Source organism: Triticum urartu, chromosome 1, assembly GCF_003073215.2.
Source record: "Triticum urartu cultivar G1812 chromosome 1, Tu2.1, whole genome shotgun sequence".
Taxonomy (NCBI): domain Eukaryota; kingdom Viridiplantae; phylum Streptophyta; class Magnoliopsida; order Poales; family Poaceae; genus Triticum; species Triticum urartu.
This window is the reverse complement of record NC_053022.1, coordinates 514,989,982-515,011,352: the sequence shown is the minus strand read 5'-3', so window position 1 is coordinate 515,011,352 and position 21,371 is coordinate 514,989,982. Positions and strand designations below refer to the sequence as shown.

The 21,371-nt window shown below is 48.2% G+C and overlaps 1 protein-coding gene and 1 long non-coding RNA gene across 2 annotated transcripts; both read right to left on the bottom strand.

Annotated features, from left to right (window-relative positions):
- Positions 1-1,736: 1,736 nt before the first annotated feature.
- LOC125537183 lies at positions 1,737-4,935 on the bottom strand. Its single transcript, XR_007295668.1, has 4 exons — positions 4,592-4,935; positions 4,395-4,498; positions 3,463-3,583; positions 1,737-2,671 (listed from the first exon to the last, which is right to left on the bottom strand). It is a non-coding gene; the product is annotated as an uncharacterized LOC125537183 (long non-coding RNA).
- Positions 4,936-12,340: 7,405 nt separating this feature from the next.
- Positions 12,341-13,552, bottom strand: LOC125524495 (inositol-tetrakisphosphate 1-kinase 4-like). Its single transcript, XM_048689541.1, has one exon. It carries the CDS (start codon positions 13,476-13,478, stop codon positions 12,480-12,482), a length of 999 nt encoding a protein of 332 aa, XP_048545498.1. The 5' UTR covers positions 13,479-13,552; the 3' UTR covers positions 12,341-12,479.
- Positions 13,553-21,371: the final 7,819 nt, after the last annotated feature.

The following is a 21,371-nucleotide window of genomic DNA, read 5'->3' as shown; positions in this document are numbered from 1 at the left end:
TGGCTTTCTAGTGCCCTGTAGGCGCTAGTTCCTGTTCGTCTCCTGCGTCGTCGTCCATACCGTCGATATCTTCGGAGTCGAAGTCAAGCATGTCGGTCAAATCATCAACAGTGGCTATGAAGTGGGTGGTGGGTGGGCGTCGAATTTCTTTGTCGTCCGCATCCCAATCCTGCCGGTCATAATCCGGCCAGGACTCTCCTGACAAAGAGAGAGACCTTAGTGAATTCAGTATGTCGCCGAAGGGCGAGTGCTGAAAAATATCCGCGGCAGTGAGCTCCATGATCGGCGCCTAATCGGATTCGATTGGCAGGGGCGCGGATGGTTCAGAGTTCGGAGGAGAGTCCGGCAATGTGGAGTCATGGGCCTCGCGAAGGATAAGGTTGGTGTTCCGCTCGATCGCTGTTGAGGCTACAGCCTCCGCGGCGGGGTCTAGCCACCCGCCCTCGGTCGGCGCAATTGGCTCTGAATTAAAGGTCGGAGCGGCTGCCGGTGCGATCTCCTGAACACTGTCTGATGGTAGAGCTAAATTGTACTCATCATGACCGTGTGACGCACAAGGCAGAGGCTCGAATCCGTCGAAGATCAAGTCTCCGCGGATATCGACCGTGTAGTTTAAGCTTCCAAACCTGACCTGGTGGCCAGGGGCGTAACTTTCGATCTGCTCCAGATGGCCAAGCGAGTTGGCCCACAGTGCGAAGCCACCGAGCACGAAGATCTGTCCGGGGAGAAAAGTCTCACCCTGGACTGCATCGCTATCGATGATCGTAGGAGCCATCAAGCCTAACGGCGACGACACAGAGGAACTCTCAATGAAAGCACCAATGTCGGTGTCAAAACGGCGGATCTCGGGTAGGGGGTCCCGAACTGTGCGTCTAGGCGGATGGTAACAGGAGGCAGGGGACATGATGTTTTACCCAGGTTCGGGCCCTCTTGATGGAGGTAAAACCCTACGTCATGCTTGATTTATTCTTGATGATATGGGTATTACAAGAGTTGATCTACCACGAGATCGGAGAGGCTAAACCCTAGAAGCTAGCCTATGGTATGATTGTTGTTGTCCTATGGACTAAACCCTCCGGTTTATATAGACACCAGAGAGGGTTAGGGTTACACAAGGTCGGTTACAAAGGAGGAAATATCCATATCCGTATTGCCTAGCTTGCCTTCCACGCCAAGTAGAGTCCCATCCGGACACGAGACGAAGTCTTCAATTTAGTATCTTCATAGTCCAATAGTCCGGCCGAAGGATAGAGTCCGGCTGTCCGGAGACCCCTAATCCCAGACTCCCTCAAAGGGCAAGGGCAAGGGCTGCCGTCGATGATGAAATTGACCTATCCATATAAAATTAATTTAATTTAGAGAACATGCCATCATTTTGATTGTCTCATGGTGTATGAACTCCCACATGCAATGTTAGTACTACCTTCGTCCGGGTTTATTAGTCCCCTTTGTATTTTTTGCCCAACTTTGACCATAAATTTGACTAACAAATTATAAGTTGTATGTCACAAAACTTATATTGCTAGATGCATATTTGAAAGAGGTTTCCAATTATACTATTTTTAGGGTATATAACTTAATTTTTTGATAGTTAAATCAAAGTTCAAAATTTGACACAAACTATAAGGAGGACTAATAAACCAAGACCAAGGTAGTAAGTTGTATTATGTCCTAAAAGCCAAAGTGCGTGTGCTGATCTATGTGCATGCTTGTGTATGAATTTGAGGTTTTAGACATGACTAGCAATTTGCCTGTGCATTGCAACGGATCCAAAGTAGAATAGTACTTGTTCACAAACTTGAAAGAAAGCACTATTGCTTTGATATACATATACCACTATACGTTTCACTCAAAATATACTCCCTCCGTCCCGAAATTAATGTTGTACTCCCAGTTCATTGGTAAATTTGCAAACAAAACCTCGTCATCCGAAAATTGTCTCAAACAGACCCCTCCGCCCCGTCTTCTTCCTCCGCTCATTGCCCGAGCATCGCCAGGGGCCAGCACCGGCCAGCTACGGTCCCCTCCAGTCGCGTTTCCTAGGGGCATCGCCTCCGCTGCCTTGATCCCCTCCCGCCGCCCAGACTTGCATTGCCGCCCAACTGCTCTACCGCCGCCGCCCAAAACTGCTCTTCCGCCGTAGCCAAGATCTGCGCTTCCACCCATAACTGCTTTGCCGCCACTGCCCAGAACTACTCTCTCACACGTCCTTGAGCTCCCGCTGTTGCTTCTCCTTGAGCTCCGGTTGCTGTTTCTTCTCGAGCTCCCACTGCTGCTTCTCCTCGAGCTCCTGCTGGTGGAGCTCTGCTGTCTCCCGTGATTCTCCCATGTCGCCTGCTTCTCCCGTGCTCGTGTTGTTGTTGTTGCTGCTGCTCCTCTGCACTCTCTAAAATTCAATCAAATTCACTGTTAATTTTGGAGCAGATCAAAATCAGACAAGACTTTCTTCTTTTAATCATCAGATAATTTTCTAGGAATGCACTTGATAATTTTGGAGTTGATGTCCTGCTAGTTGCATTTCGAAAAAGATCCAATTGCTTCCAACTTCACTCGAGATTATTCAGTGTCCTTGGCAGCACATGATTGCTGGGATGTTTGTTCACTCCGTCCTTCGAGCTAAGGAGCTTCTTGCTCAAATCTCATCTGGCAAGTAGAGCTGCTCCAGTTCCTCCTAGACATCAACATTTCTGACAGTTTTAAGCTACCACCATTCTGAATAGTGAACACTGAAGGAAGTGTTTATCTTTAACGAACAAAAATGTATGCTCTTTTTTTCTATTAAATGGAAAAGTAATGGAACTAAAGGTAGGTGATTGCATTGATCTCAAGTTTGGGACAACCAAATAACCAACTGTAGGCCCTCAAATGTGCATCTAAATGATAATTGCGTTCAATTTAAAATTCAGTAGCACAAGCATAACCTCTACAGATGTTGAGAAAAACAATTGATGTGCAGGAAATAAATTCAGACAAACACCACGGTGTTTCCTGCTTGTGTTTTTACCTCCGGTGTTCTTTTTGCTAAACTATGATTTGAGGAATCTTCAAATTCTTTGATATTGATGTTGTTTTATCGTGCAAATGCCTAGATGTTGTTGATTGACATTAATGTTGCCATTTTCGCCAAGTATGTTGCTTCTCTCTTGGACTTTCAAGATTCTCTTAGGACTACTTTGAGGAGGTCACCTTTAATTCATTTGGATCAGGATCACCCAGCTAGCTAACTTCATGTGGGTGGTGGGTTGATTCCTTATCGTAAAAAACAATTGCAAAGTTTAACCTACCAAAAAAATAAGGCATCCACGTAAAAAGATTGACCAAGGAAAATACACCCATATGGCACTAGATGAGTGGCCAGTGTAAAGTTCCAACAGAGCAACAAGGTTGAAAAGAATAAGGTTCAGAACTTAAATGTTGTCTCCACTCTCCAGTTTAAATCCAGTAACAAGGGAGAGCAAAAACCTTTTGCTGCTGCTGGAGGAGGGCGGTTGCTTGATTGCAGAACGTGAGCACACTCACGACGTTGGGCATTGTTTCGTTAGCAGTTCGTCGGACCGGGCGACCAAGGGTGCACATCAAATGCCTGTGAAGATCAGCAAGCAAGTGGTGTGGTGAAATGAATGGTGATGAAGTAGGGATACATGCGTGCATGATGATGCAACATTTTCTGATTAAACGCGGTCTAGACTAACTTTTAGACTGATTTTCCATCAAAATTGAAAATAGTTACACTAAGTTTCAAAATAGAAAATACACTTCTTAGTTTTACAAACTAAAAATTACTGTATGACAGTACAAAACTTGCTTGCAATAAAATCCCAACTCTCTAAAACTGAAACTTTAACTGACTTTTAGACTGTATTTTTACTCCAAGAGTTTTTATATTCAGATCACTTTAACTGAATTTTAGACTGAGTTTTAGATTGAATTTTAAACTTTCTTGCAATAAGCTTGCAGTACACTTTATATAAAGATCAGAAGCCAAGCTCTAAAATTGAATTTTTAACTGAGTTTTAAAGTGAATTTTTACGACTGCACCTGTTTCAATTTCAGTTTCAGATAAAGTTTATATTCAGATCGAGACTGACGAAACTGACTTTATATTCAGTTGCAGGTAAGGACATCAGAGAATCTACAGCAGTGAGGCCAATTCAACAGCATCTGTGACAAAGATTCTACAGCAGTGTGGCCAATTCTACAACATTTGTTTTAGAGAATCTACAACAGTGAGGCCAATTCTATTGTGTGGCAATTCAATTGTAGCAGCCCAATCAATTCTACTCAAGCAAAGAATCTGTAGTACTCAAGCAAATGTGTAAGCAAGCAATGAATCAGTATGCAAGAAAATGTGTACTCAAGCAAATGTGAATCTACAACACCGACGAGGAACATACCTTGAGGTTGGTGTGCTTGGTGGTGGAGTCCTAGAGCGGTTGGAGGAACATGTCGGAGCTCGCCGTCCCCTTGCCGCCACCTTCTCGCCGCCGTTGCTGCGTGCCTGTAGCCATGTCATAGTCAGACCTGCGCTGATGCTGGATGAGCGTGACGAAGGCGGCCAGGTAGCCGCGACTGCAGGAGATGGGCTCCTCACCTGACGACCAGCAGCAGCCCCATGCAGGCGACCGGCAGAAGCAGCTCTGTCGCGCCGTCTTGGTAGTCTCTGCCGCAGATTGAGCCCGGCCGCTGTAGATCGAAGAGCCGGAGGGGGGAAGTCGGATTTTCACTGATGTAGAGGGACATGTGTGAGGAAGAGAGTGTCGGTAACGCACACATGGGAGAGGGCGCCGGCGCTGGGGAGGGAGAGGAGCCGCGGGCAGTGTGGAGCTGCGTGGAGGGGAACGGCGTCGGCGGTGCCAGACGGTCGGAGAGGAAGGAGGAAGAGAGCGACTACACAGAGGGACTTCGGGTTCGGTCGGGAAAAGGCTGAGGACTAAATTGCAAAATGACCAATGTGACATGAATTTCGGACGGAGGGAGTATTTCTCAGGATATTTTGATGAGGCGAGGGAGGGAAGTGGTTGTTTCAAGATAATGAGGGATTTTCTGCAAATTGGAGCAGAGAAGTGGACTATTGTTGCAAAAATGCCATAACTTACCTCACAACCGTTAGATGTAGATCTAATAGTCAGAAATGACGGATAGCAGATACACCATCATCACCAACTGAGTCTTTTATAGTAGTAAAGAGACTGAGGGCTAGACAGCCGGTCGGGGCTGTCTCACACTCGTTTGTTGGATTCCAAATTTGACATATATGGTTGAAGATGGAGCAACTCCAAGAGCACAGGTACGAAATTCATCGTAATAGTCAGAAATGACGGATAGCAGATACACCATCATCACCAACTGAGTCTTTTATAGTAGTAGAGAGACTGAGGACTACAGATGCGGACAGCCGGTCGGGGCTGTCTGACACTCGTTTGTTGGATTCCAAATTTGACATGTATGGTTGAAGATGGAGCAACTCCAAGAGCACAGGTACGAAATTCATCATAAAGTCTGGTTATTATTTAGAGGAGTTTCTCAAGTGAGCTCTTTTCTCAATCTATGTAAAAAAATCCCTAAAAGTGATTTTTGAAGAACTTAGGATATCCTGTAATAATATTGCAGGAAGGCCATCTTTCCATAAATGAAGGAGCTTGTGTCGGTGGTTGTGTTGGGCTGCTTCATTTACAGGATATCCTAAGTTCGTGCCGGCTCCCCAGGGATTTGGGTGTAATTTCAGTTTTTTCTGGGTGCTTGTGTACGACTGTTACTGTTAGATCTGGGGTCTATTTCGTAAAGAATTTATGAGGGTGTCATGAGGGATCCTTTGCTGCCGTTTGCCGAGATGGTACATACAACTTTCTGGGTGCATCTGTAGTTCCTGTCCAGGACATAGCTGATCCAGAAGTGCTTGAGGCAATGGCTACGAGTAAAGGGATGTCACTAGCACTTGATCTTGCATGCAACAACATTGTTATTGCCACTGACTGTTCTGCCACGGCGAAACACATCAAGGAGGCTTATTTGGGGACCTCGGCTGCTACTATTCATGAGATAAAAAGGTGCACCCAATTGTTTGCATCAGTGGAAATGGTCCATGAGAACAGATGCATGAACGTTGAAGCTCATTCATTGGCAAAGGCGGCGACTACTCTAGCTCGTGGCCGGCATGTGTGGCTAATCCATAGACCTGATGTTGTTTATATTCCTGAGAACATTTGAGCTAATAGAGTGTTTTCTATTCTAAAAAAGGAAAAAGAAATCAAATGACCCAAATTCAAAATTCAGTTGACTTTTCTATAACTAACTAAAGTGACAAAGAAATGCCCTCGCAAAAAGAGCGACAAAGAAATGGATACAAAATACAATGGCCTACCACACAGAAAGCTTAGCCAGCCTCCTACCAACAAATGCCCGGCGAAGGTTTTCTCTCCCCTAGCGAGAAAGCTAGGTTTTTCTCTCCCCTAGCGAGAAAGCTAGGGATCTCTCGCTACCGGCGGCCACGCCGGAATTTCCCTCTCCCCCGAACGGATCCCCTCCGCTATCCCTCCTCTCACTCGGGCTGCTCCGCGGCCTTTGTATACGAGAGGAATCGAGGGTGGGTTTGGGACAGGAAGACACTAGGGTTTGTGCGTCGCGATCTGTTCGGCGACCATGGAGGACGAAGTGCCTGGTTCGCAGAGGAAGGGGACGGAGGAGAGTACTGAAGATCTCTTGGCTCGTCTGAATCTACAGGAAGAAGAGGATGACGACTTCGTCTGGGAAGAGGAGCTCCCTGATCTGAGGTCTGCAGCTAAGTGGCTAGCGATTGCTAGGGTTCATACCCCAAAAACTTTCAGTCCGAGCGCGCTCTATGGGGACATGCGAGCAGTGTGGAATCCAGCAAAAACTGTGAGTTGGAGGAGGATCAATGAGAACCTTTTCACCGCGCAGTTCGGGTGCGTAGCAGATTGGAACAAGGCAATGTTTGAAGGACCATGGCTTTTCAAGGGACAGGCAGTCATAATGAAGGAGTATGATGGATTTAAAAATCCTGAGTCAATCCAGTTGGACAAACTCACAGTGTGGGCGCAGATCCATCGCCTCCCAGATAACTTCTTAATTGAACGGGCAGTTCGAGGTATGGCTTCACGCATTAGTGAGGTGGAGGAGATTCAGTTAAGGCTACCAGCTGGTTTCTTCGGGGAATTTGTCCGCGTAAAAGTTAGTATTGACATCAATGCCAAGATAAAGCGTTTTGTGACGGGAAAGAAGGGGGACGAAAGAGTTCGCTATCAAGTGAAGTATGAGAAGCTACCCACCTTCTGTTTCAATTGTGGCGAATTCGGTCACTGGTATGAAGAGTGTGGGGACGGTGAGCATGATGTATCGTCTTTTGAATGGGGGAGTTTGTGCTAGCTGATGCTTTCAGAGCGGGGCATGATGGCCATGGTGTGGCGGGACCCCAGAGAGGTCGTGCTACAAGAGGTGGGGCAGGAGGCAGAGGAAGGGGGAGAGGCACGTACAACCCTAACCAGAGCTGGCGCTTTAACGCACAAAATCAGACTCTGGTGAATGCTGGGGGGAGAATGGAAACTGATAAGGGAACGGTTGATGTTGATGCTGCTGGCCAAGAGAATGTCTCAGGGATAGTAAAGGATAGTATGTAGCCATAGAAGCGCCTCTCTGTTGAAAATACTTCAAGTTCTATCTCGGCAGGGCAAAGTGAGCTTAATTCTGGAGTAGGGGTTGATGGGGCAAATCCATTGGCAATGGTGGTGGCGACGGCCCAGCTTGCTGTACCCCCACTACCCCCAGTTTACGTCTCACCATGCAAACAAAATAAGAGATACAAACTTGGGGAGGAAGGCAAAGGACAAGCGGGAGCAAATGCTGGTACTAGCATTGGGGGCTCAGGAATGGCAACTTCTTCAAATACATCGACGACCTCCGGACGGGAGGATCGCCGGGACCAATGAAAACCCTAGCGTGGAATTGCCGTGGGATGCTCTCTCCCGCGGCAATTTGAGAGCTCTTGGACCTCCAAGGGCGGCTGAGAGCATATGTGGTCTTTTTGTCGGAATCACATCTACATAATGACAAGGCAGAAATTTTAAGGGTTAAGTTAGATTTTGATTGTTTCCATTTAGTGGCTAGTGATGGACGTGCTGGTGGGCTTGTACTCTATTATAATTTATCAAATGAAGTGATTCTGAATTACTCCTCGGATAATGTTATAGATGGCATAGTGATGGACGGAAACTCACCATCTTGGCGTATTACAGGGTTCTATGAAGAACCGAGCTGGGAGCGAAAGTATCTCTCATGGACGTACATCAAAGATATTCATGCAAATAATTCTAGGCCATGGATGATCCTTGGCGACTTTAATGAAATCACCAACATGAGTGAAAAGGAAGGTGGTAATAACAGGCCTGATCACTATATGCGGGACTTTAGAGACTGTATTGATGACTGTGGGTTACAGGAAGTAATGGTGATAGGAGATACATTCACATGGAGTTGTGGACCGATCAGAGAGCGACTTGACAGGGCTCTATGTAATGAAATGTGGGCAGAAAAATTTCCTTTTGCAGGACTGGTACACGAACACCATACCCACTCTGACCATAGGCCTATTCTGCTCGATACGGAGTATTTCAAACCGATGTTGATTCAGCAGCAGCTGACCCGGAAAAGAATGTTCGAAGCACGGTGGTTGGAAGAAGGGACAGTGAACGAGATTGTAAACATAGCTTGGGAGCGAGCCAAGTTAGCTGGGCTAGGCCCGTCCCTTGCGGGTCGGACCAAGGCAGTATTGAAGGACTTGCATATGTGGGATCGTGAGACCCTAAAGAGCCCTAAGAAGAGAATAAATAAGTTAAAGAAAGATCTGGAGAAATTAAGAAGGGGACCGAACACTCCTGAAAACAGACAGAGAATGAAAGATATCCAAGTCCTAATTGAAAACCTACTGGATCAAGAAGAGTTGATTTGGCTCCAACGTGGAAGGGCAAACTGGTTGCTGCATGGGGATCGTAATACAACTTTTTTCCATAGAGCGGCTGCGGCTCGCAAGAAGAGGAATTGCATTAAGAGGTTGTTGGATGACACTGGAGTATGGAAGGACAGAGAAGAGGACATCAATCTAATTATCTCAGAATACTTTTCAGCTTTGTTTACAGCACAGGTTCAGCAGCCGGACCTTAATGTGTTGTCAAAGGTACAACCTCATGTTACTGCTGCCATGAACGAAGCTCTTATGGCCCCCTATACGGCAGAAGAGGTCAGGAAAGCTTTGTTCTTGATCGGTGATTTTAAAGACCCTGGACCTGACGGGCTACATGCAGTTTTCTATAAGAGGTTTTGGCCAATGTTAGGGGATGATCTTGTTATGGAAGTTCTGGGTGCAGTTAACTCACAGGAGATCCCACCGGGATGGAATGAAACTACTATTGTGATGATCCCTAAGGTAAACACTCCTGAGCAAGTCACACAATTTAGACCTATTAGTTTGTGCAATGTGGTCTATAAAGTTATCTCAAAGATGATTGCTATAAGACTGAAAAGTTTGCTTCCTGAAATCATTAGTCCCACACAAAGTGCTTTTGTTCCGGGGAGACTCATCACAGATAATGTCTTGATAGCTTATGAGAGCCTCCATGCAATTAAACAAAAGAAAAAAGGCAAGGAGGGATGCTGTGCAGTTAAGTTGGATATGCACAAGGCCTATGATCGTGTAGAATGGGTCTTCTTGGAGGCAATGCTTCTAAAACTGGGGTTTAGAGCTGATTGGGTCCGAATGATTATGGCTTGTGTGTCGTCTGTGGAATACAGAGTGAGGTACAACTCGGTTGAAACAGATACAATCAAACCATCACGTGGACTCCGCCAAGGTGACCCTCTGTCACCCTACTTATTCTTATTGGTTACGGAGGGTCTGTCAGCACTTCTTAATCATGCAGAGCAATCAGGCGGAATTGTGGGAATTCAGGTTTGTCGAGATGCGCCCTCAGTTACAAATCTCTTGTTTGCAGATGACTCCTTAATTCTTATGAAAGAAAATGTTTCAAATGCGGTATGCTTAAAATCTGTCCTGGATGCTTACTGTGGAGCTTCCGACCAGTTGGTGAGTTTGGGTAAATCTAGTATTTTTTTCAGCCCTAGCACAGATACAAACACCAAGACTCAGGTGTGCACTACTCTGAATATTATGACGGAGGCCCTGAATGACACATATTTGGGATTACCCACTACCCTAGGACTGGATAAAACAGACAGCTTTCAATACTTGATTGATCGGTTGATTGTGAAACTTACAGGATGGAAGGAAAAGTGTCTGTCTTCGGGAGGTAAGGAAGTGCTTATCAAATCTATTGCACAAGCCATACCAATGTACGCGATGTCGGTTTTCAAAATTCCTAAGAAAATTTGTAAAGGAATTACAGACGCGATATCTCGTTACTGGTGGGGCGATGACGCATCACATAAGAGAATGCACTGGTTTGCCTGGTGGAAGATGTGCTTACCAAAGTGTAGAGGAGGAATGGGGTTCAGAGATATTCATTGCTTTAACTTGGCATTGCTGGCAAAACAAGCATGGCGACTTATTGAAAACCCCGAATCTCTTTGTGCACAGATTCTTAAAGCAAAATATTACCCTGATGAGGAACTTATGAATGCTAGTCTGAAAAAGAAGGCCTCTTATACATGGCAAAGTATAATGGCTGGTGTGGAGACCTTGAAACATGGACATATTTGGAGGGTGGGAGATGGTCAAAAAATAAAAATTTGGGAAGATAGTTGGATCCCACAATCTCCCACCAGGAAAGTAATCTCTGTTAGAGGGAATCATCTCCTCTCTCGGGTGTCAGAGCTTATAGATCCAGTGTCAGGTGACTGGGATTCGGGGCTGATAAACCAAACATTTTGCAGTGTTGATGCTCAGAGAATTCTTGCAATTCCACTACCAATATATGAAATGACAGACTTTTTAGCTTGGAGTTTCACTAAAACAGGCGGGTTCACCGTAAGATCAGCATACCACGCTATCTGGGAGTCAAAGTTTGGGCACAATCTGCAAGGTGCAGCGAGTTCTTCCTCGCCAACACCTACATGGGATTCGGTGTGGAGCTTGAGCTGCCCAGCAAAGGTAAAAAAATTTGTATGGAGAGCACTTCTTAGTGCTGTTCCATGCCGTGCAATATTGGCGGATAGACATATCAAGATCAAACCAAATTGTTCCGTATGTAACAAAGGACCGGAGAGTATCCGTCACCTGCTTTTTGTATGTCCGGTTGCGATTCAGGTTTGGAAACTGCTTGGAGTGTGGGATGTAATACAGAGGGGATTGGCGATGAATACTTGCAGGAAGGTTATGTTGGATTATCTTCTTAGCCTATCGGACGATCATATCCATGTGCTAGGATTGCCAAAATTGCGAGAAACGGTGGCTACATGTTGTTGGTACTTGTGGTGGGAAAGGAGAAAAATTACACATGGAGGTGATCCACAAACGGCGCCACAGATCAATCTTGTTGTACGCTCCTTGGCAGAGAACTTTATGGCAGCGAATTCACCACGGCCAAGAGTTCATTTGGGAGGTTGGATGAGACCAAGGACCGGGTATGTCACGCTAAATGTGGACGCGAGTTTTGATCAGGACTTACTTGAAGGTTCAGTAGGTGCTGTCATTAGAGACCACAAGGGCAAGTTTATAGCTGCAGCAAATGAAAAACTTGGAGTCTGTTATGATGCTTTTACTGCTGAGGCAATTGCAATCAGATTCGGCCTAAATCTTGCTCGCACAACTGGATGTAGCAAAGTTGAAGTGAATTCAGATAATTCAGACGTGGTTGAAGCGCTCAGAGAAAGCTACTCAGCTTCGGTAGCCAGTGCGATTTTTGATGACTGTTATTTCATGTCTTTAGAATTCAGTCATATTGTTTATGAGCATTGTTTTAGAGAGAATAATAAGGTAGCACATGAATTAGCTAGATTCAATCCTCCTGATGTATGGTTGGATGATCCCCCATCGGCTATCATCCCCTTAATTGTATCAGATGCTACTATTGTAGCCAATTAATAAAGGAGGTGTTTATCAAAAAAAACAAATGCCCGGCGAAGAACCTGGGATGTCTCCTCGCACCATACCGCTCGCTAAAACCAAGAGAAACAGAACTCCCGATAGCAGCAGGAATCTTTGGCTCGCGTTAATCCATCGGTTATGGAGTCGATTAGGATTTAACTATTTCTCGGAGAACTGGCAAATCCGGAGGAGTATTCTTCTTTTTCTGTGAGGAGGAACATTCGTTGCACTTGAAATGCCTATGGTCTATATACTAGTACCTACTAGATTTGAAACCTTCATAGATACTAGCATGAATCATCGAGGTCTTAATCAGCTGCTTGATAGTACCATTACAGATATATTATACGCCGCAAAGCGTTCTTAATTTTTATTCTCGGCAGTAGGGACACCCTGTTCATCAAAAGTCCAAAGTAAACCCAGTTTCCTAGAGCTCATTGCAGGGCACAGATTCGAGCTTCTCTTGGCCGGCGGCGGCGCCTGCAGTGCCTAGCTGAATCATCTCGGCGAAGAAATCCGTGAGAGCAGTCTCGTAGCCCGGCATCTTGGCGAACCCCGGGAAGTAGTTGATGTCCACGAGGAAGTACCTCCGCCGGCCGCCGTCGTCCAGCTCCGTCGCCGCGAACATGTCGAAGTTGAGGAGGTGCAGCCCCAGCGCCTGCCGGAGCCCGCGCGCGACCTGGTCCACGAACGCGGCGGGCGGCATCGAGTCCTCCCCCTTGTCCAGCGCGGGGCGGCTGGAGATGTTGGCGAAGGGGACGGAGGCGTCGGCGTCGGGGTCCGCGAGGCGCTCCGCGGGCACGTCCGGCAGGCTGCTGCGGCGGACGCAGACGGCGCGGCCGCCCACCACGTAGACCTTGAAGAGCACGCCGCCGTGGTTGACGAACTCCTGGAGGACGACGGGGGTGTGGAGGCCGCGGAGGCCCTCGGCGCGGTACACCAGGCACAGGTCGTGGGAGCTGGCGCTGCCGTCGACGGCCAGCGGCTTGGCGATGAGCGGGAAGCGGAGGCCGTGGGACGGGTCGTCCGCGGCCAGCGCGGCGGCGTCGCTCACGGTGACCTGCGCGGGGACGCTGAGCGGGAAGTCCAGGCCGGCGGCGAGCCCGGGGACGACGTCGAGCATGGTGAAGCGGTCGAGCAGGCGGTCGACGGCGGCGGGGGCGTCGACGACGGGCACGGAGGGGTGGAGCGCGGAGAAGTCCTCCAGCTGCGCGCGCCAGGGCCGGTCGAAGAGCTTGTGGATGATGAGGTCGAAGGGGCCCTGGTCGGCCAGGGGCAGCGAGGCGTCGACGGCGACGAGGCGCATGCCGCGCTCCGCCGCGAGGGCCTCGAGCGGCGGCTGGATGACGCTGCCCGCCTTGCCGGGCGGCAGCGCGTAGCCGATGGTGAACCGCGGCCGCGGGGAGGACTGGTGGTCGGCCACCATGATTTGATCGCTCGCTCGACTCTGCTTGGCTTTGTTTGGGTCGTTGTCCTAGTGCCTTTGTGGTTTGTGCAGGCCGTTTTATACACGCGACGGCAGTACTAGACTAGTCGGCAACCGCTTGGAACCACCGACCAGCCGCGTTCGCACCGCTCTGTGGCAGCAAGAGTAGTCGAGTACTGCTCCCACCTGCTTTGGATTCGTCTTCGCTCCACACGCCACCGGCCAAGGGCGGACATGCATCGACTAATCAACACGAAATGTACATGCCACGAACGGTCAAGGTTGCTGCGTCGTACGCCTGAGCCGTTGGATTGGGTGACGCAGCAAGGGGCTCTCCGCCATGTGAGATGATTAATTCTGGTTCGCGTGGGGCACCGAACGGCATCACGTGCTAGTAGTAACTCGTCCACAGAGACAAAGTCAAACCAAACCTCCGGTTATGATCGCGTCTGGAGTAGGAGGCGGCGGTGGGATATCCCATCGTCCAAGGGCATCTCCAACGTGAAATAACCAGCGCTCAATAAGGTTCGGTAACAAATTGTCCGACAGTTATGCGTAATTCTTGACCAACTTTAACGGGCCGACCCAAACGGACGGTGTTTTTATCCGTTTGGGTCGCCCGCCCGCCCGACGTTCACCCTCAATTAGATTTGAATCGACAGTGCGCCCAACACGCCGACCCATTTCATGACCGCACACGTTGGTTTTGGCGCTCCAGCGCGCGAGAAAGGTTCGCGCGCTGGTTTTGGTACAGCCGGCGCTCGTTATAAGAAGACGCTCCCTCCATACTCCGTTCGCTGCCCACTCGTCTTGTCCCCTCACTAGCCTCGTCGCCTCTGCGCAAGGTTGTCAGAATCGCGATTCTGAATCGGATCGAAGCTCCAATGGTAGTATCGCAAATCGTAAAATCTTCACTGTCAAGATCGTAAAAATGTAGATTCTATGAACCAAAATCGTAGAATCAGAGGGGTTAGTTTGGGTCGTAAAGTCGTAGAATCGTACAACGGAATCGTGATTCTGACAACCTGGCTCTATGCCGCCTGGGGGCTTCGGATTTTCACAAAGCCCGCGAGCGCCGCTTCGGCGCCTTCTCCTCCGGGATCTGGTTTGGCGAAAAGGAGGCGGCCCGCGCGCACGACGGCGGCATGGCGTCTCCTGAGGCCTCGTCGGGAGATGAATTTCCCCGACGTGTCGAGCTAGCGGACGCAGGATCTCGCGCCTCTCCCACGGCTTTTCACCGACAAGGATCGTCGTGACCACCGGAGACGGCAGCGTCGCCTCGCCATCGCCGAGATGGACGTGGAAGCCATGGTGGTGTGGTGCGAACGCTTCCCACGGGACATCGTCGACGAGCGCCAGTTCTACAAGTAAAGGAGGGCGGAGAGGGAGGCGAGGAGGATGGAGCGAGCCGCCTATCGAGAGGACAAGCGTGCGCGAAGCAGACCGCTCAATTGAACCTGAAGCTAGGAGAAGCGTCGTCCAGGGACTCCGAGGACGAGCGGTATGCTGACGCCTACATTCAAACGTCGGAGGAGGACATTACCGAGTCGGAGTCGGAAAACGACGAGTAGTTCATCCTTTTCTTTATCTGTCTATGCTACAACTATCTATGTATCCTTTTTCTATCCGAAAAAATGGCCGGCGGCGTCGGCGACGAAACAGGTGGGCGACGGTATACTATTGGATGGGGAGAGGCCAATATGCCACCGACCAGTGGGTTCGGGGGAAAGAGAGGGCGAGCGCGCGCGTCCGTCTTGTGTCCGCGCCGACGCAAATCCGTCTCAAAAACGGGCCGAGAATAGGTCGACAGGCGGATGCGCGTCCGTTTAGGTCGACGCGTTGAGCCGGCTTTTCTGTCTGCGCCGACCCAAACGGACGGTGACGGACGAAATGAGTCGTCCCATTAGAGTTGCTCTTATTTACTGGATCTCGTAAATTCTTTCTTTTTTACGAAATAGACCCAGATCTAACAGTAAAAGTGATACAAAAGCATCTTAGAAAGAACTGAGATTTGAGGTTGTTTGGTTTGTGACTAACTTTGACAAAGATTGCCACACTTAAAGTTAGACAAGTTTGACCAACTTAGATGAGTGTTTGGTTCAAGCGGCGGCATGGCGTCTCCTGAGGCCTCGTCGGGAGATGAATTTCCCCGACGTGTCGAGCTAGCGGACGCAGGATCTCGCGCCTCTCCCACGGCTTTTCACCGACAAGGATCGTCGTGACCACCGGAGACGGCAGCGTCGCCTCGCCATCGCCGAGATGGACGTGGAAGCCATGGTGCTGTGGTGCGAAGGCTTCCCACGGGACATCGTCGACGAGCGCCAGTTCTACAAGTAAAGGAGGGCGGAGAGGGAGGCGAGGAGGATGGAGCGAGCCGCCTATCGAGAGGACAAGCGTGCGCGAAGCAGACCGCTCAATTGAACCTGAAGCTAGGAGAAGCGTCGTCCTGGGACTCCGAGGACGAGCGGTATGCTGACGCCTACATTCAAACGTCGGAGGAGGACATTACCGAGTCGGAGTCGGAAAACGACGAGTAGTTCATCCTTTTCTTTATCTGTCTATGCTACAACTATCTATGTATCCTTTTTCTATCCGAAAAAATGGCCGGCGGCGTCGGCGACGAAACAGGCGGGCGACGGTATACTATTGGATGGGGAGAGGCCAATATGCCACCGACCAGTGGGTTCGGGGGAAAGAGAGGGCAAGCGCGCGCACGTTCGTCTTGTGTCCGCGCCGACGCAAATCCGTCTCAAAAACGGGCCGAGAATAGGTCGACAGGCGGATGCGCGTCCGTTTAGGTCGACGCGTTGAGCCGGCTTTTCTGTCTGCGCCGACCCAAACGGACGGTGACGGACGAAATGAGTCGCCCCATTAGAGTTGCTCTTATTTACTGGATCTCGTAAATTCTTTCTTTTTTACAAAATAGACCCAGATCTAACAGTAAAAGTGATACAAAAGCATCTTAGAAAGAACTGAGATTTGAGGTTGTTTGGTTTGTGACTAACTTTGACAAAGATTGCCACACTTAAAGTTAGACAAGTTTGACCAACTTAGATGAGTGTTTGGTTCAAGCTACACCTTAGGCAAGCCACACTTGAACCTCACATGGCATACATACAAAAAATGTGGCAAGATTTCTTAGGCTTACCAACTTGTAGCTCTCATTTTGATGAACTAACCTTAAACAAGCTTGGCAAAAAATGTAACAAAATATGACAATGCTAGGCCTAGAACCAAACAACCCCTACACCTAAATCCCTGCGGAGCCGGCCCAACACAACCCACCGATGCGAGCTCCTTCATTTATGGACAGATGGCCTTCCCACAACTTATTATAGGATGTCATAAATTCTTCAAAGATCACTTTCAAGAGAAATTTTTATGAAGATGGAGAAAAGAGCTCACCTGAGAAACTCTTTTACTCCCTTCTTCTAGGTATATAAGTCACCTTACGAAAATTAATCACAAACCAGAGTCCAGGCACGGGCATCCTTGTTGCCGATCGGCGCTGCGTGGCACCGGCACGACACGCCTTCTCCCTTGGCCACCGGCATCGATTTAAGCAAACAATCTCATCTGCCAGAATTTGAGCCTCCCGCATTAGCGGTTTCGGATGAAAAACATCGCTTTTAATATAAGTCGGGGAACTTCTTCCTCTTCCCATGTTATTTTCCATCACACTATTCATTGATGCTTCTTTGTGTGTTGGGCATTCCTGCGTTTTTATGGCAACAATTTCTGTTGGATTATGGATGAACTTAGGCTCATATAAGACACTAATTCCTAGTTAATCTTGAGGCCTATGTATGAGATGGCAGGTGGTGGGAAGTTTACTCCCACCTTGCTAGTTGAGTTGAGACCCCTTTATAAGGGCTGCTCTACCACTTGCCATTGGGAGCTTGGGAAGAGGAGTGGTACACGCGCGCTCCTCCTCCTCCGCCGCCCGCCTCGTCACGCCTCGCCTCGTCACGACGCGCGCGCGCCGCGGGTTGCGGGGATTAATTAACGAGTCGCTAACATGTGGGCCACTGTCCAAGACATTGGACTGTGGGCTGACTTGCGTTGCCGGCATTCATCGACTCCCTTGCCGGGGGTGTGACCCTTGCCGGGACCCACGTATTTGTCGACTCCCTTGCTGGGAGTGGGCCGACTCGGTCGTGGGCCTATATAAGAAGGCTCTGGCCAGTGAAGTAACCTAGTTCGGTTCACTCACTCCCTCTCGCGTGACCTAGCCGTCATCTACTGTTCCTCACTCTGTGATGCCTCCGGCGATTCCATCCCGACGACCGCGTGCACGGCTGGTCGGGAGAGAAGGTGCCTCCGGAACCCTATCGTTCGAGATCCTGCCCGGGAGAACGGCAATAAGGTTTTTGGGGAGCGTCTCGACGCGACTGCTCCCGATCCGTCCCCAACTCTATTCGCCTCTGCTTCCACTACTTCCTCTGCATCGACACCATGGCCGCCGCCGCCGCTAAGAAGAAGGCCACGGACGACGCCGAGGCTGCTGTTGCAGCCGCCTCGTTGGCCTGGCCAACCGGAGGGTATGATCTGTTCATCCCTCGTTTACTCGTACTTATGCTAGTCGTATATGTGCTGCTCATAGAAGGTTCGATTCTATATTCTACACGCGCTAGTATGCTTAGGTATTGCTATGAGATGCATACCTTTTATGCCATGCTTACTATTTACTCGTGGATAAGTCTAATCGGAAAAGTGCTAATATTTCCAACAATCCAAAAACCTTATTTTAGGCACTTTTCGATTCAAGGCTTTGCTGCTACTCTGAAACCGGAAAAGTTTACCGGGACGCATTTTAAGCATTGGTAGACAAGGACCACCTTGTGGCTCACAACGATGAACGTGTTCTGGGTTGGTGGTGTGTCCCTCACAGAAATGATTGCTCCTAAACAGGAGAAGGCGTTTAGGGAGGCAACCACAATCTTTCTGGGAGCAGTTCTGAGTGTGAAGACAAGTTGGTTGACGCCTATATTCATATGGGCGTTGCCAAAAACTTGTGGGATGCGCTCGAAGTCAAATTCGGCGCAACTGATGCTGGCAGTGAGTTGTATGCCATGGAGCAGTTCCATGATTATAGGATGGTTGATAACCGTTCTGTATTGGACCAGGCTCATGAGATACAGTGCATTGCTAAGGAGCTGGAGCTGCTGAAGTGTGAGTTACCGGACAAGTTTGTCGCGGGTTGCATTATTGCAAAACTCCCTACTATTGGAGGAACTTTGCTACTTCTCTCAAGCACTTGAGACGTGAATTCTCTGTTGAGGATGTCATTGGTCATCTCGGTGTTGAGAAGAACTCGAGAGCAAAAGACTCACACGTGAAAGGGGCAGAGGGTTCTTCTAGCGCCAATGTGGTGCAGAAGAACTTCCACAAGTTCAAGGGAAAGAATACTGAACCACAAGTTCTTCTCTCAAGCAGAATACTACCTTTAAGAAGAAGGGTAAGAAGAAAGACAAAAAGAGAGATGGCTGCTTTACTTGTGGTTCAGATGAACATTGGGCAAACAAGTGCCCAAACAAGTACAAGAAGCCAGCACAGGACTCCAAGTCTGTGAATGTCACTCTGAGCAACAATAATGCGGCATCTGGGTATGGTAATCTTTTTACCATACTTTCAGTTTGTCAGTCCACCGATTGGTGGATTGACACTGGGGCCAATATTCATGTGTGTGCTGATATGTCTTTGTTTTCTTCCTACCAGGTCGCACGAGATTGTTCTGTCCTGATGGGGAATGGCTCGCATGCTTCTGTTCATGGTGTTGGCACGGTAGATCTGAAGTTTACTTTGGAAAAGATCGTGCAACTGAAGAACGTGCAGCATGTCCCCGCCATAAAGAAGAATCTCGTTAGTGGCTCCCTTCTATGTAAAGAAGGTTTAAGTTAGTATTTGAGTCTAACAAAGTAGTCGTATCTCGGTATGGACTATTTGTTGGAAAAGGATATGATTGTGGTGGTTTGTTCCGCCTTTCCCTGGAGGATTTCTGTAATAAAGTCGTGAACCAAATTCATTCTAATGTGAACGAATCCGAGGTTTGGCATTCACGTCTTTGTCACATAAATTTCGGTTGTATGACGCGGCTAGCTAAGATGGATTTAATCCCAAGTTTCACTTTAGCCAAAGGCTCTAAGTGCCATGCGTGTGTGCAAGCTAAGAAACCTCGTAAGCCTCACAAGCTTGCGAAGGAGAGACACCTGGCACCTCTAAAGCTCATACATTCAGATCTCTGTGAGATGAATGGTGTGTTGACTAAAGGTGGAAAGAAATACTTCATGACTCTGATTGATGATTCAACTAGATTCTGCTATGTGTATTTGTTAAATACTAAGGATGAGGCTCTACAGTACTTTAAAGTCTATAATGCTGAAGTTGAGAACCAACTTGGGAAGAAAATAAAACGAGTCTGGTCCGATCGTGGTGGAGAGTATTTTTCTAATGAGTTTGATTTATTCTGTGCGGAACATGGTATTATTCATGAGAGGACGCCTCCCTACTCACCGCAGTCAAACGGGGTTGCCGAACGGAAAAACCGTACTCTAACTAATTTGGTTAACGCCATGTTAGATACATCGGGTTTATCCAAGGCATGGTGGGGGAGGCTGTACTGACATCTTGTCATGTCCTGAATAAAGTTCTCACAAAGGATAATGAGACTACTCCCTATGAGCAATGGGAAAAGAAGAGAACTACACTCTCTTACTTGCGCACTTGGGGATGTTTGGCGAAAGTCAATGTGCCGATAATCAAAAAGCGCAAGTTGGGACCAAAGACCGTGGACTGTCTTTTTCTTGGCTATGCCAAGCATAGCGTTGGCTATAGATTTCTAGTGGTGAAATCTGAGGTACCTGACCAGAAGGTCGGTACAATTATAGAGTCTAGGGATGCTACATTCTTTGAGGGTATTTTCCCCATGAGAGATATGCAAAGCAATTCTAGACTAGAATCTGATGAGACTCCTGAACCTGCTATTCCGATGGAATGTTATGAACATAGAAGTGATAAGAATTCCACGGAGGATAACGAGGAAGCTCCTGTTAGGAGCAAGAGACAGAGGACTGCAAAGTCCTTTGGTGATGATTTCCTCGTGTACCTCGTGGATGATGATACTCCCAGCTCCATTTCAGAAGCTTATGCATCTCTGGATGCTGACTACTGGAAGTATGCGGTCCGTAGTGAGATGGATTCCATCTTGGCTAACGGGACATGGGAGATCACTGATCGTCCTTATGGTTGTCGACCATTAGGATGTAAGTGGGTGTTCAAAAGGAAGCTTAAGCCCGATGGTGCTGTTGAGAACTACAAGGCTAGGCTTGTGACCAAGGGTTATACCCAGAAAGAAGAAGAGGATTTCTTTGACACTTATTCACCTGTGGCTAGACTGACAACCATTCGAGTGTTACTCGCTTTGGCTGCCTCGCATGGTCTTCTCATTCATCAGATGGATGTTAAGACGGCTTTCCTTAACGAAGAGCTAGACGAGGAAATTTACATGCAACAACCGGATGGCTTTGTAGTAAATGGTTAGGAAGGAAATGTGTGTAAGCTAGTGAAATCTTTGTATGGCCTGAAACAAGCGCCTAAGCAATGGCATGAGAAGTTCAACACTACTCTAACATCTGCTGGCTTTGTTGTGAACGAAGCTGACAAATGTGTATACTATCGCTATGGTGGGGCGAAGGAGTTATACTGTGTCTGTATGTCGATGACATACTGATATTTGGGACCCACCTCAAGGTCATTGAGGAGGTCAAGTCTTTTCTATCTCACAACTTTGAGATGAAGGACCTGGGTGTGGCTGATGTTATCGTGAACATCAAGCTACTGAGAAATTCTGAGGGTGGAATTACACTTTTGCAATCCCACTATGTTGAGAAGATT